Source organism: Dunckerocampus dactyliophorus, chromosome 15 (genome assembly GCF_027744805.1).
Source record: "Dunckerocampus dactyliophorus isolate RoL2022-P2 chromosome 15, RoL_Ddac_1.1, whole genome shotgun sequence".
Lineage (NCBI taxonomy): Eukaryota > Metazoa > Chordata > Actinopteri > Syngnathiformes > Syngnathidae > Dunckerocampus > Dunckerocampus dactyliophorus.
In genome coordinates this window covers 3,941,705-3,960,023 of record NC_072833.1, presented here as the reverse complement: position 1 = coordinate 3,960,023, position 18,319 = coordinate 3,941,705, and the positions used below count along the sequence as shown (strand labels likewise).

At 41.7% G+C, this 18,319-nt stretch overlaps 1 protein-coding gene across 18 annotated transcripts in view; it reads left to right on the top strand.

Moving 5' to 3' along the window:
• Nucleotides 1-18,319, top strand: part of foxp2 (forkhead box P2) — a 142,878-nt gene that overhangs the window by 101,030 nt on the left and 23,529 nt on the right. For 17 of the 18 annotated variants that reach the window (XM_054799933.1, XM_054799937.1, XM_054799935.1 and 14 more), the window contains 5 exons: nt 7,637-7,774; nt 9,055-9,144; nt 10,828-11,008; nt 12,206-12,524; nt 13,933-14,037. In XM_054799933.1, the coding sequence (XP_054655908.1) occupies nt 7,637-7,774; nt 9,055-9,144; nt 10,828-11,008; nt 12,206-12,524; nt 13,933-14,037 (833 nt within the window). The remainder of the gene's footprint in view (nt 1-7,636; nt 7,775-9,054; nt 9,145-10,827; nt 11,009-12,205; nt 12,525-13,932; nt 14,038-18,319) is intronic. The other variant, XM_054799941.1, reaches the window with a different exon arrangement.

The window sequence follows — 18,319 nt, the reverse complement described above, 5'->3', positions numbered from 1 at the left end:
CAAGCGTCAGCACATTTGAAGTCAAACACAACGACAAAACATCCTCCTTTTTTACCTACAGGACACGCTTGCTAAATTGGGAGGACAGAGCAGGTTCATCATTGTGATGCAAAAGAAGTTGAAATGCAACCCGCGGGCGTTGTATCACTGAGTTTGGGGAGGTGGGGGGGAGGTAAAAAGAAGTATCTCAGACCTTTGATGTAGCGGCAACAAATTTACCTTGTGACAGAAGATACATGGCCACAATAAACGAGTTATACCAGCACTTACACATGCAATCAGATGATTCTGGCCAGGGTGTTAATTGGATCCTAACCGCCAGATCTGATACGCCCGGTCCCCGCTGGTGATGTGTGCAAGAGGAGGAGAGGGGGGTGGGGGGTTGTTGGAAGCCTTTCCAAGTGATGAACTGTAATTCACTGAGCTGCTTGAAGCACTTGTAATTTACTGTGTGTCACTGATGAAGAGGCTGATCCAGTGGAGGCTGTATTACCTGCAACATCACAGGGAAGTCCCCCCCCCCGCCCCCACCACCACCCCAACACACACACCCTCCACTCCTCTATTTCTGCATCTTTCAGCATTTTACGTCGCTTTCAAAACACCTGCGGGGCGCCGTAACAAAGGGTGGCACTTTTAAAGCGATAACTGTTTGTCACGATAAGGGCACGAACAATATGTGCGAGCAAAGACCCCATTATCTAATGTCACTAAAGGTTATCCTCATCGAGTATCTAGCGGCGTGACGATGGTTTGTTCATAGAAAATACAAACATCACCTAAAATATGTCAATATATGCTTTCACTCATGAACAACGTGCTAGTGAAAAATTCCAGCGGTGATGGTTTAGTTTATTTGAAACATGCGTAACAACGTTACCTGGAAGGACGTCACTTGTTTACACGCGCCCGTTTCAACATGTCCGAAAAGGAGAAGGAAGAAGCAGAGCTTATTTTGAGAACCTTTCAGGGGTTCGGGCATACAATTTTTCATAACATTTACTAACAAATAACAAATACTTATGAAATAGCAATAAAAATCAAATAATCCGAAAGTGTACTGGAGATCTTCTTATGAATAAACGATACATTTTTCTGCAAAATCAAATGAAAATGCTTGAGAACATTCCTCTTCTAATTTGAGGTTAGGGCATATTCTTCATCATAATGTTTTTTCTATTTTAATCATTAAAAATAGAAAAAAAAATCGCATAACTCCAAAATACGGTATGTCATTTTTTAATAATAATAACAATAATAATAAATATGATTAATTGTAAGTTATTGTGAAACATTTTATACATTTTCCTGAGAACATTTCGGGTTTGAGCGTATTGTTTTTCATACCATTTATTATATTAAACAGGAACAAAAATCAAGTAATCCTCAAAATGATATATCATTTTTAGGACTAAACTACACATTTATGTGCAAAATTAAAGGAAAATGCCAGAGAACCTTCATCATCATCATAAGAGTAATAATGATAATAAATTGTGCGATTATGTGACATTTTTTATTCATTTTCCTGACAAGCTTTCGGGTTTGGGAATATTATTTTTCATAACATTTCTTTATTAAAAATAATCCCTAAATATTTAAGTTTGTTTTTTTAAATTTTACCAACTATACATAAGAACCTTTTGGGGTTTGGATAATAGATAATATATTATAATGTATTATTATGATATATTCTAATAATAATTGTATTGATATTATTTGTTTTTAAATGTTGTATGCTGTTATATTTTTATATTATATGTATATTCATTTTGAGGACATTTATTAATTACATTTAGGAACAGAAGTAAAAAAAAAAGCTTCTCCTTTTAAAGAGGCCTCGCCAAGGACCAACTGGATGAGTTGTGACAAATACACCAGCCTGACTCCAATAGAGTTGGCAAAACAATCCCACTGCAATGGAGTTGGTTGCAGAGAAGCCAACCTTCGTCTTCCTTTTGTTTGCGTACCTTGTGGCTCATTGCTGGGTCAGTCCAGGTGCTACATCGGGTCTCTGGTGGTTGGGGGAGTGTTTTGTTAAATGTGCGTTGTGGTGTGTTGGTCGTGTGCTGGCACACCGCACACTATTTTATTGCCGTGTGAGAGTTGTGGGTAAAATGTGCGTCCCGGGCTTTAACCGGAAGCCGCCACGTTCAAAAGGCTTAGTCAGTGTCGAGATAAATCAATGTGGACGTCTCCTCGGGCTCTTTTTGCTGGACATGATTCTTTATGTTGTGATAAATGGAAGTTCCCATGTACCGGCGTACGGAAATTGATTTAGGAAACATGCCGTAATCTACTTAGCTTCCGGAGTATTGATCTCCCTTTATAAGGCCAGGACGCCACATGGGCGTGTCGCTGCTCTTGAACTTCAGAGTCTCGCCGCGGCAGGTGCCCCCAGGGCGGCGTCCCACGCCACCCCACCCCTTGCGCCAAAGACTGGTGGCCATCAATAATTGTGTTGCCGCATTTGGCAGTAATTGGATAGTAAATGAGCAGTGTCAGCTCACGGGAGGCGAGGGGTCACAAGTCCACAAGCGAGGAGGGTTCTTCTTGAGTTTTGGCTCCCCCCGGGACCCTTTGGGGTGGCCATCATTTCATGTTCTTGCCTTTTTCTACGTGCACAAGCTCTCGGCTTAATTAGCGGCGGCTCTCCCTGCCAAAGATCCCCAGTAATTACCAGCTAGTGTGTCCAAGTTGCTCTTGTCATTGATAACCATCGCAACGCCCACCCTGACGCCCCCGCTATGTTTATAGCTGACATGCAATCACCACTTCCTGCCACACATATTGTATTTCTATTAAGTCATTGTTTAACTGAGATACAAACCCTTCAAATCAATCTTTTGCGCACAACGGTTCAGGAGGAGGAGAGAAAAAAGACATAAAAATGGGATATCCTGCTGTTCCCACCCGTAAGGGCTTTAATGTTGTTATATTTACTGTACCCAGTTTGCTGCCAGCGCTTATGAAAAGAGCTACACCGGGGCAACAAGTATTATTGCCCCCTTTCATGTTATGTTCACTTTTCTACTGTTAATGCATTCATTTTTGTCCAAAATCCTCCTTTACTATATTGCCTCACTCTCATCCAACCACAGCATCAACCCCTCCACAAACATGCTGGATGCTTTCAGTATTATTTAGACGTTTTCTTCATTGGATGATGCACTTTTTCTACTAATAATACTTTATATTTGATGCAAAATCCTACTAAATTCCCCTTTAAAGAGCTTCCTATACTGTATTATATTAGCTGACTTCAGTCCAAGAACATGAGCATCAGCGACTCCACAAACATTTAGTGTTACTTTGACATATTCTTTCATTGGATTATGCACATTTTCTACAAATAATACATTCAATGTTATGGAAAAAAACTTACTAAATTCCTCTACGAAGTGGCTCCTATATGACATCTCGCTCTTGTCCAACAGCATTAGCATCAACAACACCACAAACATGGCAGGCATTTTTAGTTTTACTTAAACATTTTCTGTAATTGGATTATGCATAATGCAGTATTATTTGGAGCAAAATCTTACTAAATTGCCTTTGAAGTGGCTCCTATATTATATGATCTCACTTTAGTCAGACTTTAGTCTCCACAAACACGGCAGGCAGCTTTTGTATTATTTAGACATCTTTTTCACTGGATTATGCACATTTTCTGCTAATAAAACATTTGATTTAGTGCAAAATCCTACTAAATTCCCCTCTAAAGTCTCTCCTATATCATATGATCTCACTTTTGTCCAACATTGGCGTCAACTACTCCACAAACATGGCGGATGTGTTTAGTATTAACCCGGCCCACCGGGGATTTTTTTAAACCTTCAACATCAAAACTGTAGCCGGCAACATGACTTGCAGTGCTACTGTGGCACGCTTGAGTCTCCAAAATAGTCACATTGTTGCTGCTGGACTACCCAGCATGCGTTGAGGGCATTTGGAAAAATCAGTTTTAAGTTACGTGTTATGCTCAGCGCTCAGTTGTTGTTTATCACCCACGTAGTAGTAGTAGTAGTAGTAGCAGTAGTAGTAGTAGCAGTAGTAGTAGTAGTAGATTTATGTATTGCGTTAACTTGCTGCGGATGTGTTTTCTTCTTGTTTTGTTGCACTGTGAGCAAGTATGTGGTTCTGTTTGATGACCACCTATATCCAGCATATAGACGGCCCCTCTGCCAATTATTTTAACCCAACACGGCCCGCCCTTCAAAAAGTTTGCCCACCCCTGATTTAGACATTTTATTTTTTATTTTTTATGAATAATGCATTACATTTTGTGCCAAATCCAACTAAATGAACCTTATAGGTTGCTCCTCTATTATATTATTTTCCATGTTACGCCTCCATAACATGGTGGATGTGTTTAGTATTAGTTAGACATTTTCTTTCACTGGATTCTGTACAGTTTTGCGGCTATTGAGCTAACTTTTGTAGCATATCCGAACAGCGTAATATCATTTCAAATGCCTACATCAACTGGAGCTAATTTCAAATGATTCTACCAATCCCATTAATCCCATTATTTTGGATTGTAAAGAATCAGAGGCCCATCCCAACTGGATATCATGTCCTCTCCTCTGCAGCAGTGCGGATGTTTATGCCACTGCCATTATCTCGTAAATGCTCATTAATTTCCATCCCTGCGTGGCAAAATCATTTCTAGGAGAGGCAATTCAGCCTCCTGTTCCTTCCAATTCACCGCTCACGTCAATCAAGCCCCCTCGCGCGGCATCTTGCCGAATGGAGGTGTTATATTCCCGCAATTATCATGTCATATACTCGAAAATGTAAATGAACGTGTGTGTAAAATTAAATTTATGGGTTGTCAGTGAAGAATGCGAACCAGGAGAGCAATTACTTATCTGCTTTCATCTCGGAGGCTCTGATACGTCCAGCAGAAACGGTTAAATGCTGGAATTAGCATAGTGCTGCACTTCACAATGGACCTGCAGTGCCTCAAATGTGTTGGTTTTTTTTTTGGTTGATTAGTAGCGCTTATGATAATTACAACACGCTTAACAAAGTTGCATTGAAGCACATTACGTTGACCCACAAACGGACTAGGAAGAAACAGATCTTATTTATTTCTTCTTTTATTACTTAATAGGTCATCTACTGCACATTCTTTAAAATGTGTAAATAAGGATTCAGGAAGTTCTGCTTCTTCCTACTCCTTTTCGGACATGTTGAATTGTGCTAAAGGACGCTCGTTCCCCAGCCACGGCCGGCAGCACCCCCACCAACCCACCCACCCACCAGAGACATAAACAGGGGGACTCCACACTTAGACATTTGCAACAGAGCCTGTGCGGATTCTGCTGTTTGTGTATTAAGTGCTAATCCCGGAAAAGAAATTAGTGTCGGGATCTGGATTTTCATTCCGCTGTACTTTTTCTTTGTGGAAATGCATTTTTATTTTTCACTTTTAATTCCCTGCATTATTCATCTTCCAGGTATTTGACCGTGAATGCCTTTATTTCACCACTTTCAAGCACTTTATTTAAATCTCATTCTTTTATATATGCATGCGCATACATTTATGTTAAATCCAAAGCCTCGCCTTGCTTTTGTGCACCAAAAAAAAAAAAAACATCTTCCAATTAATAGTCTTAATGAGTGCATCTTTAATGTTGTTTCCCCGCCGCACGTGTCCCATTGTGACAAAACCGGTCGTGACTGCGGGGGTAATTACTTACCTTGCAAATGTACCTTTAAGGGTTAATAACGTTGAAGGTGTAAGCACGCCCATTTGCATAATTACACACACGGGGCTGTTTCATTTGCAACTTTAGTTCAGTCTTTTATTGTGAATGCATCTTGTCCAGAGGAGAAAGGCGCATCCTCCCGCTTTTCCGTCCTCGTGCAGCTTCCATGGAGTCCCTCGTCTCTAATGAACAATGGAGGCAGGATTTGTTTGAATATGAATATGAATGTGCAGCAGGGGCCGGCTGCAGGTTGACCTTCAGCTGTGATTTTCAGTTCATCAGGATTAGTCAAGGCGGGCGATCAGGAGCCACTAATGCATAATGACTTCTAAAATGAAAAATGTGTAGTGACCATGCAAATGTCTTGGCTAATCAAAGAGGGGGGGGGAGAGAGAACCTGGGTGGGGAGAGGAGCTAAACAAGGACATGTCAAGGCCTGACAGCCAGCGAGGAAGGAAGGGAAGGTGGGAGGAGGAAAGGAGAGTAGGAGAGACATGCATGGAAAGTAATCAAGGCAGCTTGATTAGCCCCGCGATGAGGACTTGGATGTCTTATTGGCCCCTTGACACACCATATAGGCCTGGCTACTGTCATGGCCGCCTGGGCGCTCAACACTGCTGCAATTAGTGTCAGCTAGGTGAGCCTACATGTTGATATTTTCATTGTTTTGGCTGCACAAATACAAGTAGGAGGTCACCGGATACAACTCTTATCAAAAGTGGTACCTTCCAAAACCGAAACGTACGCATTTTTCCCCATAGGAAATAATGGAAATCCAATGAATCCGTTCTATAGGAATAATTCTGGCTTTACATGCAGAAAACGTGAAATAATTCGCATGGATGGAACTTATTGTTGATACATCCTATATATATATATATATATATATATATATATATATATATATATTATATATGCCAGCATCATCCAATGCACTGCATCATCTCCCGACAGAAGAGCAGTTTCAGTGGCAGATTACTATCACTGTCCTTCTGTCTGTGTGTCTGTCTGTCTGTCCATCTATCTTGCTGTTCCTCCTTACGGTCTGAGATATGGTTGTATTTTCTTGGTTAACTTTGAACTTTTCTCCCAAAATGATATGTGTTTTCAAATGACTTGTAAAAATAGTAGGTTTCTGATGAATCATGGATTATTTTTTGTGTGCAAAATCCTACTAAATTCCCATATGAACTCATCCTTTTATTAAATTATTTGGCTATAGTCCAACAACATTTGCGTCTTCAAACACGGCGGACATTCTTGGTGTTATTTAGACGATTTCTTTCATTGGATCCTGAGCATTTTCTACTAATTATGCATTATTTTTTGTACAAAATCTGACTAAATTCCCCATTTTTTCCCTTTTTCTTTTCAACTCTCCCTATTGGAAAATGGAACCATTTTTCAAGTGGAGTGAACAAACTATCAGTAATTGCTGAGACTTGGAGAAAAAGGTTAGGATTAAATACACTCTGCTTCTTCCTACTCCTTTTCGGACACGTTGAATTGTGCAAGTGTAAACCAATCGAAATAAATCACACCATTAACCCTTGTTAGTTGAAAATCAAAATAAATATGTATTATGACAACAATTTAATCAAATATATAAAATATATTCAAAATAAATATAAATATACTGTACTACATTCCAAATGAATACAAGCCATGACCTGCCGTGCACCTTTAATCCACTTTTCTGTCGCGCATTTTCACATTAGCAACACTGATAGGAAAAACTAAAGTAGGGGAGTTCAAGGGACCTGCTAATTAAGGTCCACGCCTATTTAAATCCTTTACATTTTCCCACTGGGGCCGTGCAAGAAGGGGAAATAAGATGAGCAACACAAATACCTGTCCTTCAGCATCTCCTCTGGGTTCCTCCAGGAGTCGTCCTTCTCAACACGACGTCTTTTTGGTTGCAGGTTCCAGTCTCAGTGGCCATGATGAGTCCCCAGGTGATCACGCCGCAACAGATGCAGCAGATCCTCCAGCAGCAGGTCCTTTCCCCTCAGCAGCTCCAGGCCCTCCTCCAGCAGCAGCAGGCCGTCATGCTGCAGCAGGTAGCTTCCATGCGCTGCAGTCCTCCTGTGCGTCCTTGACACGGTTGTTCCACGTCGCCTCTAATTAAGCGGGCCCTCCGTGTCGCCGGTTCAATTCCCTGACAGGGGTCCATCAGGGACTGCGGGCTGCGGGAGTCTTTAGCGATCCTGTTGATGACGGATGATGATGATGATGATGATGTAACATTTCGGAATGGTGTCAGAGTTGAAGTGCATTTGTGGATTTGATTAAGGCAAGGAGAATGGTTTAATTAAGATTGTCACTACACTTTGCTCCAACCGCGTCTGTCACAGCAACTTAAAGGCACTTAAACCTTTAATTATTCATCGCGAGAATTAGATTCCGGTAATATACGAGATAAGCGGGCACAGGTCATCATGTTGCATCACACCAATCCTGTCAAAGGGAACATGGACGCATCCTTAGGAATTAAACTTGCATATAACTCCTAGTGTGTGTGTGGAAGATTCTATAGATGTTGCGGCAGCCGGCAGCACTCATGCAGCCCCAGACCAACACACTACCACTACCACTTGACTGCCAGCGAAACACAATTATCTCAATACTCACTTGTGTTGCCAGATATTTAGACAAAAATGTTTCTCTCACTGAACCACAGCTTCCTACTGCCAGCAGCACTCGTGCAGCCCCAGACCATGACACTACCACCACCACTTGACAGCTGGCGAAACACAATTATCTCAATACGCACTTGTGTTGCCAGCTATATACACAATAATAGCTGTGTGTTTTCAGTGGATAGTAAATTTGTACCGGGATACAAGCTGTACATTGACTACTCTAAAGTGTATTCTTTTCTATAGGATTGTACCTTGAAATGAAACTAAAATGATCACGGAAATACAATTTTTTTTCCAGTTGCATGCCGAAGACACAGGTGGAGCTGCCTTAACCGTGAGGACTTTTTAGCCAATCAGAGGCCTAAAGAAAGTAATTAATGGAAAAGGCGTAAAAATAGAGGTCAAGGGGAATCACGTCAGAGTAAATTGGACTTACTTTACGCGAGTAAAAGTCACAAAATCGGGACATTTGTCCCTTTGTGTGTTGTGTTTGTGGTGCTTTAGTTGAAGCCATACAAAAACAAAGGCCGTTACTTAAAATGCATAATGAATGCAAGGTTTCCAGCTTTATATTTGGAGAAAATGTTTGTCAATCAATGCAAGTCTGTGCCAATGCAATGAAAAGTGCACATTTATTAAGGCGCACATTTGGAGCGGTGTACATTTACATACTGTATTTATGCCCTGTCTTTGTGCAGCAACACCTGCAGGAGTTCTATAAGAAGCAGCAGGAGCAGCTTCATCTCCAGCTTCTCCAGCAGCAACACCCTGGCAAGCAAGCTAAAGAGGTAGCACTTTGTTTTTCACTCCACCAAGCATCAAGAATGCTGGGACCAGCTCAGCTAATGAAGTGTTGCTAGCAACAACAGGGTCCGACTCATTAGTGAGTTGTCCCTACACACACAAAGCGATGCTGTGCTGCTAAAGCTGCAAAGTGTGCCACTCATAAATCACACTGTGACAGGCAGACGCGCCACGCTGTCTCATCATAGAGAAGAGAAGGCGAGCACTGCCATGTTTGTGTTGGTGGCCAGCCAGTCCAGGGCCTCATCCATGTGCAGTTAATCAGGGAAAAAAATACATGAAAACATACTTCCAAGCAGGCTGTTATGGAAGCCCGCACGTGACCTCCCGGCGGCTTTGTTTCTGTTTGGATTTGTCAATTGTTTTATTTTTCCGGCCATCAGAATAGAAATTGCTCCCTTATTTCTCCAGAGGAGGTGGGACGGTATCACCTGCATCGTTCCATTATGCAGCTTGTTTGCCTCCTCTTTCCTCCTCCCGTTCTACACAATGGAACTTTATCCCGCAGGTTATACGAAACATAACCCACACTAAACATTGTCTTTAATTTCATCAATAATGGTTCCGATCATTTCATTCAATAATAGTTTTAATGATCGTTGTGCGTCCTCTTCCTCCTCTTATTATATTGAAATGGGACTTTTTCCAACAATTTGTTTTTTTAGAAGTAGTAATACTTCAGAATATAACGTAATAATAATTTCAGTAGTGTGCAAAAAATACCCATATTACGCCAACCAATCAATAATTACATTTAATAAGAATTTGAATGATAATGTTCTACCTATAGAATATTGAAATGGGACTCCAAAAAATGCATACACAATTAATTAATTGTATTTGATTTAGTTTCATTTAATAATAACTGTAGTCATTTTAAATGGTGTACATAAATATATAGATTATGATCATTTAGAATATATATTTTTTTAGTATATAGTAATAGTACAATTCTTATATAAAAGTGGGCCATTTTCCCAACTATGTATTAAAAATATGAATAATACATTTGCTTTAATCATATTTTTATAATGTTGAGTCATGTACAAAAATTATACATTGTAATTTTAATAATGTAACAGTTGGTCTCAGTATAGTGAAATTTTACTGTTTGACAAAAAAATTCAAAAAAATATAATCTAAAGAAATATAACATAAATACCACAAATAATTTAAATGCATTTACTCTACTTTAATAAAAAAATATATATTTAATTTTGAATTATGATTTAAAAAATTATCCACATTGTGACAAATCACTACATTGAAATTTTATTTTTTTTAAAAATATTATTTAAAAATATACTAAAAATATAATCTAAATATTAAATAAATACTACAAATAATTTTATTAAATTTAAATTGTGATGGGAGAAAATGATCCCGATTATGACAAATTTTTAATTTGTCCTAGGATCACACCGAAGTTACGCGCCTGAATTCCTTTAAAACCCTTGCATAACTTCATGTTTTGAGTTATTCTGCTAATAAACAAACATTCATACCAAAAAAGCTTCATAAAACGGATGAATCTTTGTCACGTTGCCCTCAAAATGCATCCCTTTTCTAATTGTTGCAAGCTAAGATGAGCCATTGTAGACTTATCACTCTCTCAAGTCATTAATTGTACATGTTTTTTTCCCCCTACGCCTTCTCGTTCTCTATAGCAACAGCAGCAGCAGCAGCAACTGGCCGCCCAGCAGCTCGTCTTTCAGCAGCAGCTCCTGCAGATGCAGCAGCTCCAGCAGCAGCAGCACCTGCTCAACATGCAGCGGCAGGGCCTGCTGTCCCTGCCGGGGCCGGCCCCTGGCCAGGCCGCCCTGCCCGGACAGACACTGCCCCCGCCAGGTAAGGGGGAGGGGGGGTGCAATCGGCAGAGGGGGTGGGCGGTGCACTTCCTGCAAATGTTTTCCTCCTGTCTGGCTTTTGTTTCTGTCATTGGTATGCACCTGTGTCCCCCTGTGTTATCTCTTTATACGTCTGTCTGTTTGCATTGCCCTCATTGGTATGCTCCTCTGTCTGCAGCCTAACTTGCCACATGATCGTCTTTTAAAGCCGTCTTTGCTCTTTTCGTGTCTGTATTTGCTGTTTCCTTACACTCCATCACTGCGTGTTGCTGTTGTTTACCTCCTTCGCTAACAGAGAAGCATGCAGTCATGTAAAAACATTAGGAACGCCACTTTTGTATGTGGAACGTAACTCTTCTACTGCTGAACCGCTGCACGCAAAAGGGTGAAAATTGGTCAAAACCTGCACCCCTGCTGTGTTGCCTGTGCTTGACAAATACACCTCATGACAGCGCCGTTATTAAAGCCCATGAGTGGGATTAACTTGAAATTTCTCACACAGCTCAATGCGCTCTACGCCGTAACTTTAAAGGGTCACTGACGGGATTTTTCAGCTTTGTTTAAATATGTTCTATATTGCTCGTAATTATGTTCTACGTTGTTTGTTTTTTGAAAGCGAATGTTCAATTACATTTTTGTATATCTCAAGTCTTGGTCGGAGCTCGTCAGAAGGGGGCGTTTCCCAAGTGACGTCGGTGAAGGAGCAGGATTGTAAACCAACGCTAGCTCGTCAACTTGGTTCGCTTTATTTGTCATCAAAATACAAGTCATGCCAAAGTGTTGTGTTGCTGCTTGCTGTTCACAGTGTCCGAGTGGTGCTGTAAGTTTGTTTTCTTTTCCAAAAGACGAAGGTTTAAGACAATGAACGAGGAACCAAGCAAGTACGATAGCCACCCACCAGGAACATGCAATCTCCGACCAAAATGTAATTTTTACTCATTTAAAAAAAAACAAAAAAAAACAACTAGTACATGATTACAAACAACATATCAAAGCAAAGCTGAAAAATCATGTCAGTGACCCTTTAAGGTTTTTAGCCAAATCAACATGGAATTTGGTGCACACCTTTAAGGGGAAGACAAGCACGTGTGTAAAATTTCAGCAAGATCTGGTTGAAAAACATGGCCTCCATCACCAAAACTTTGAGTATATCTGTATTACATTTGCATTTTCTTCACCTTTGTTGTTTTGCACCAAGGTGGCCTGAGCCCCGCAGAGCTCCAGCAGTTATGGAAGGACGTGACCGGAGGTGGCGGCGGCGGCGGAGGTGGCGGCGGCGGCCATGCCATGGAGGACAACGGCATCAAACACAACGGCGGCGGCTGCAACACGGTCACCGGCGGCCTCGACCTATCCACCACCACCAACAACCACAACAACAACAACTCTTTGACAACTACCTCCTCCTCCAACCCCGCTAAAGCCTCGCCGCCCATCTCGCACCACTCCATCGTCAACGGACAGTCCCCCGTCCTCAACCACAGACGAGAGAGGGAGCGGGAAAGGGAGCGAGAGAGGTAATCTTGGCAAAGTTACATTGAAGTACATCACACAACCCTAAAGGAGTAGAAAGGAGCAGAAGTTATTTCACAAAAGGAACTCCCGCCTGTGTTATTTGTTCCTGTTCAAAGTCGCAGCCTTGTTAACTACAGGGAAAACAAGATGTTTATTTGTTTAATAGTTTATTACTGTGCACAACAACAAAAAAAAAGCTCCCTGGGGAACGCAGTTAGCTTGCACACAGATATCAAACGCAGCACATGCAGGCAGACGATCGTGTGCATTAAGTATTTAGTGCTCTCTGCCTTTTGAAAATTACCTTCCCGGCTTGCTTGTCATGTAAACAGAATACATGATGCCTTGAGTGGCGTTTGCAGGATGTTTATCCTTGTGATGGCGTGTTTTATGAATGCACCCCCTGCACCAAAACACTGACTGTTCACATATCGCTCCCATGCATTATTCAAAGGCTTTACTTGGGCGATATTATAATAAGGTAGCAGTGTGGATGCTTGGAGGTGGAAGTGCTGTGTAATTGGTTTACAGTAGATGCTATCGCTCCACTGCCACTAGAAAGGGGGGGGAAGATATCTAGGAAAGAAGAGAAAGAGGAAAAAACACTTTTTATCCGCCTCTGTCCCGAGGGCTGCGCGTGCGGTGTCTCGTAATGATCGAACGCGGAGTATTGTCAGGAGCGCTGCTTACTAACACGGCCGTGGATCGATGCAGGGTAAGCCCCCCTGAAAAAGCCCAGGCGTGAGCCTCCGCACACACACACACACACGCACGCATAAAGGTTAAACTGTCATCTTTAATAGGATGTGCTTTCTAGGCAGGGTCGTAACTTATTTTGGCGCATTCAAAGTTGCACGCAGGATTAATCTTCTGATGAAAAATTATATGGCTGTCTGGATTTTTTTGTACTTGAAAGCCTTTCCCATAATATCCTCGCAAGATGGGATGGCGGCTGAATTTAGCCGAGCAAGCGGGTTGTTTCATTCCCGCTCATAAGTCTTCAGTGTGGTTCTGGACGCAACGTGAGGGACGCAGTTAGGCCTCAACAATGATAACAATGCAGCTTATTATCAACGTGGTGCACTGCGTGATACGAGAAGGCGTGGCTTGTGCCTTTATTTGGACAATTACCACAACACGATGAGCATTTAGTAGAGCGTAGGCCTCCACCAAGGCTGTAGTCCAAGTTCAGTACACTTCCCTCCCTTTGGCATGATTGCATGCACATGCACATGCATTCCTGGTTCATGGAGGATACTGTAAGAAGCGGCAAAAAGCACCTTTATTTGCACTTGCACACAAATATATTCCACTTTAAGACGCTTTTGACTAATCCTGCAAGCTAACCAATCAACGAATTGTCTTCTTGTTGATTGCTGCCTAATAACTTCTACTTGTTTTGTCGTGCAGTTCACAACACGAGGAAAACGGAGGCTCCCATCCCTTGTACGGTCACGGCGTGTGCAAGTGGCCCGGCTGCGAGAGCATCTGCGACGACTTCGGGCAGTTTTTGAAGTAAGAGTATGAGCAATGTGTACTCCCCCCACATTTCAGCAAACATTTTATGATAGTATATCCTCTCAAGGGGCGGCATTATAGAAAGGGCCGCACTTTAGAGCAGAACATTTTCCAGTGGTTGTGAAGTCACAACCCACTTTGATTAAATTTTTTACAAATGTATTGATGTTATTTTTATTGTTTATTTATGTATTTATTATTCCACGTGTTTTTTTTTAATTGCCTATGGTATCTTTATTATTGTTATCTGTAATTAATGCACATAATTACATGTCCAAAGTGCATCTTAAAGAGTTCGTCAAGGAGATGAAGAACATGATAACTGCATGCGTACAAATAATGCATAAATTAAAATTAAATAGCAAAATTGCACTGAATAAGACCAAAAAACAGATATTTCACTTGTAGCTGTGCAATGAGTAAATACCAAAGAGGAAGATGACTAAAATATTGTTTAAATGAACTTCAGTTGTGTATTACTGTACATATTTGAATGTAACCAGCTGAGCACCACTGCTTTAGAGTAGTCAGTGTACAGCCCTGAAAGCAGAATAGCTTTTCTATCGACCGAAAATGACACAACATCAAGATAATTGCACCAAAAGTCAAGCATGGTGATAGTAGCATGACAGTCTGGGGTCGCATGAGTGACACTGGGGAGCTACGGTTCATTGAGGGGAAACACGAATTCCAGCCTTTTTCAACAGCATTTAAAGAAATGCTTGCTGAAATGTGAGGTTTGTGAGATGCAAACCAACACTGATGTCACCATGACCGCTTCGACCTTGCCGACACCTCATTGGCAGGGTTCAGGGGGACTCCATAACAAATCTTCCTACGCAGCGTGGAAAAGCCTGATAGGTTTGTGTGTGAAAGTCGTCAGCAGGCTAATGGCTATGCGCGCACGGCCGCACACTCGCCTCCATCCGCAACAAAAGAGCCGCCATTGAGTTGTTGTCACGGCGCGGCGAGGCGGCGGAGCAAATGAACTCTTCATGCTCCATCAACAATTTAGTTAATTAGCTCATTTGTAATTGGCCGGCTTTGTTGCCGGGATGTCACCGAGGGGACATCAAAAAGGAAGGAAGGTGTTTGCGGCGCCGGCGATTACAGGTTATCACGCCGCCACTCAGCCACTCTTTCATTTGAATATTCTAATTACATTTGTAATTAACTGTGAAATAACGATCTAGTGTGTGTGGGGTTTTGTTTTTTGTTTTTTTGCTCTTTGGAGATTTTTGTGACTTATTTGTGGGTTTACAGGAAGCTCATCCAGCTTGTGAACGAAGTCACATTCGATATTACACATAAAGTAAGGATGCGTTCACACGCGTCATTTTTCCTGCACTTGTGTGCTTTAAAAGTAGATTTTTTTAGCCCATTATTAGTGTCAGCTTTGCTTTTTTCCCCATTTTTCCTGTTTTTTCCCCAAATATTTCAACTTTTTCCTAAACAGTCTTAGGAAATGTTCTTCTCTTAATATTATGACTTCATTCCCATAATATTTTCACTTTGATTCTAACTTTTTCTCCCATCCTAATTTTTCTCCCCAAAATTTTTTTCCTCAGCATTTTTATGAAATTGTGCCTTTTTTTCGTTAGACTATGACTTTTTTGTCTTATTGTTTTTATTTTATTCCCATGAAAATTCCAGCAGTTTTTTTCATTTCTGTTATTTTTTTGTGCATTTTCCAACTATTTCAACTTTGCACTTGTACATTTTGTTTTTGTAATACCATGACTTTATTTCCATAATATTTTGACTTTATTCTCATAACATTAGAATAACTTTTTCCACAACCTCATTTTCAAAAAACTTTATTGTTTTGTTTTGTTTGTTTCTCATATTATTACGACATTAAAAAAGAATGTCTTTTTTCTTTAATATTTCAACATTATGCTACTAAAATGATGTTATTTTTCCTCACAGTATCACAATGTCGTTCTTGTGAAATGATGACTTTGTCTCGTCATATTACACCTTTCTTTTCTTAATATTTGGACTTTATTTTTGCAAAGTGACAGCTGATTTTTCCATTTTTGCTGCTCTTGTTTTTTGTTTTTTTTCTTAGTTTTCTTGTTTAATTACATTTTTAGACTGTGCCGTGGGCCAGTAATAAACAGCTGCAGGTCGCAAATGGCCCCCGAGCCGCACTTTGGACACCACTGACCTGCGTATTTGCGTTACTTTATGCTCGTGTTCTTTACTGTGCAGCCTTTGGTCCCATGACAAAAATACCACACCAAATCGCACACCAAATGTTTCTAATTTTAGGTCCGGACCACAAGTGCTAACAGCGACGACGTAAGCATGCGGACGCAAGTAACAAGTCAACATCTTTTAGAGGTCGTTCGGCACGCGAGCCACCAAAAAAGAACACATAGGAGTGATTAAAACGCTGCGATTAAAGCGATTAATGACGGTGACACGTTTCCCCGGCACAACAAAAGATGACTAAACGTGTCGCCTCCGCCGCCGCCGCCGCCGCCGCCGCCGCTGTCACACCCCTAACCCACACCCAGCTCGCGACATGGAAACTGTCATCTGAATCTGACACCCGCTTTATGTAACCCTGTTTTTAAAAACGCCGCTTGTGTAGTGGCATCTCCGGGAAAACATGAAACGACTTTGTGTATGTGTGTGTGTGTGTGTGTGACACCGACAATCACCGCTTCCAGGCATGCCACCGAGCAGCCATCTTTGTTCCGGATGACGAGCCCGCCTCCTTTGTTGGCGTCTATTTTCATGTGCAGGCTGTAAGAGCCTGCCTCTGACTCGCGTGCTTCTGTTTTGTCGCAACCTTTCAACTTCCTGCCTTCCTCTTCTCCCGTTTGCATCACTTTGCAAGCTTAGTCGAGCCTCTGACCTGTCGTTTTTATTTTTTACTCCTAAATAACCCGCTAAGCTACCTCCACAATATCCTTTGAGCATACAGACCTGTGCTATAGGATGTCTTCTTTACTGATATATGATAATCCTGCACAAGCTTGCCTCCTCATGTGTGCAAGCAAGGCCTCTACCTGCATAAGCGCGGCGCATCGGGCAACACAAGCGGAGCAAAAAAAAAAAAAGACTCGCTTCAATGCAGTGGTGTCCGTTAGAGTTGATAGTGCGTGAAAAGTAAACACTTAGGCTGCTTTTACGCTTGTGCTCCGGTACTCCAAAATTTTTATTAAAAAGACACTTTGCAGTGGCAGCGGCCCACCACAAATGAATTTCGACCGCCATAGAAAGATTTGTTGTTACTTTTTACTACACTTGTTGTCAGTATCTTTGTGTTGTTGTTAATAAATAAACACAAACCTCGGCTCAGCATTCATGCTGCTGTTTTTGTCATGGAGCCAAGACCCATCCCTCCAGCGGCGCACACCAGGGTTTGGATGATGACGGCGTTTACCCTTGACCAGTGGAACCGAACTAGCACAGCAAACGCACCAAAGTTCCTATTAAGCACGAACGCTCCCTAAGTCGTCCACTCTGCTGCCTTATTACTGGCTGGCATCACAAACCCGCCGCTAATTAAACCCACAAGGCCGCAGCCAACACACACACACACACACACACGTGTGTTCATATATGCCTCCCCGGCCCCTTGATAGATCCCCTCTACCCTTCCACATGTCAGCTGCACTGTGACAAGACCTTTAAAAACGGAGGGCATTACTTATGCATCGCCACCAACTGGGAGAGCCGTCTGCGTGCCGTATGTGCACATGCATGTATGTGTGCTGCTCTGTGCATGAAGTTGTGCAGGCGCGGAACTCAACAGACACACACGACAACAGAACAGGCAGAACAGCATCATCCCTACATACAGTAGTGTAGATTTATGACTGGGCCTGAATGGATGCCGATGGCTGCCGTGCATATTCATAAGTACATCATCGGAGAGGAGAGACCATCCTGTAAGAAACACAATAAATGTTTGCAAAGGAAAACAGGCCTCATAGTACAGTAGAACATGTTACGTTCTGGGACCACCAGCGAAAATGCGAGCTGACCACAAAAATGTCTGTTTGACACATTTTGACAAACGGCTCGCTCCCCGTCCTCTCCAAGCCCTCCTGTTGGCTTGACGTTCTCCTCCGATTTCAGGTCAACATTTGCAAAAAAAAAAAAAAAAGAGTGACTACTCGATGAGACCCTTCCAATTCCCACTGTCCACTCACGATACAATCCACACACTCTTTCAACACATGAGAAGTATAAAACGTACAGGTGCTCACCTCTAATGAATGCTAATGTAAGATGGAGTCACGGGAGTCATAGCAAGTATGGT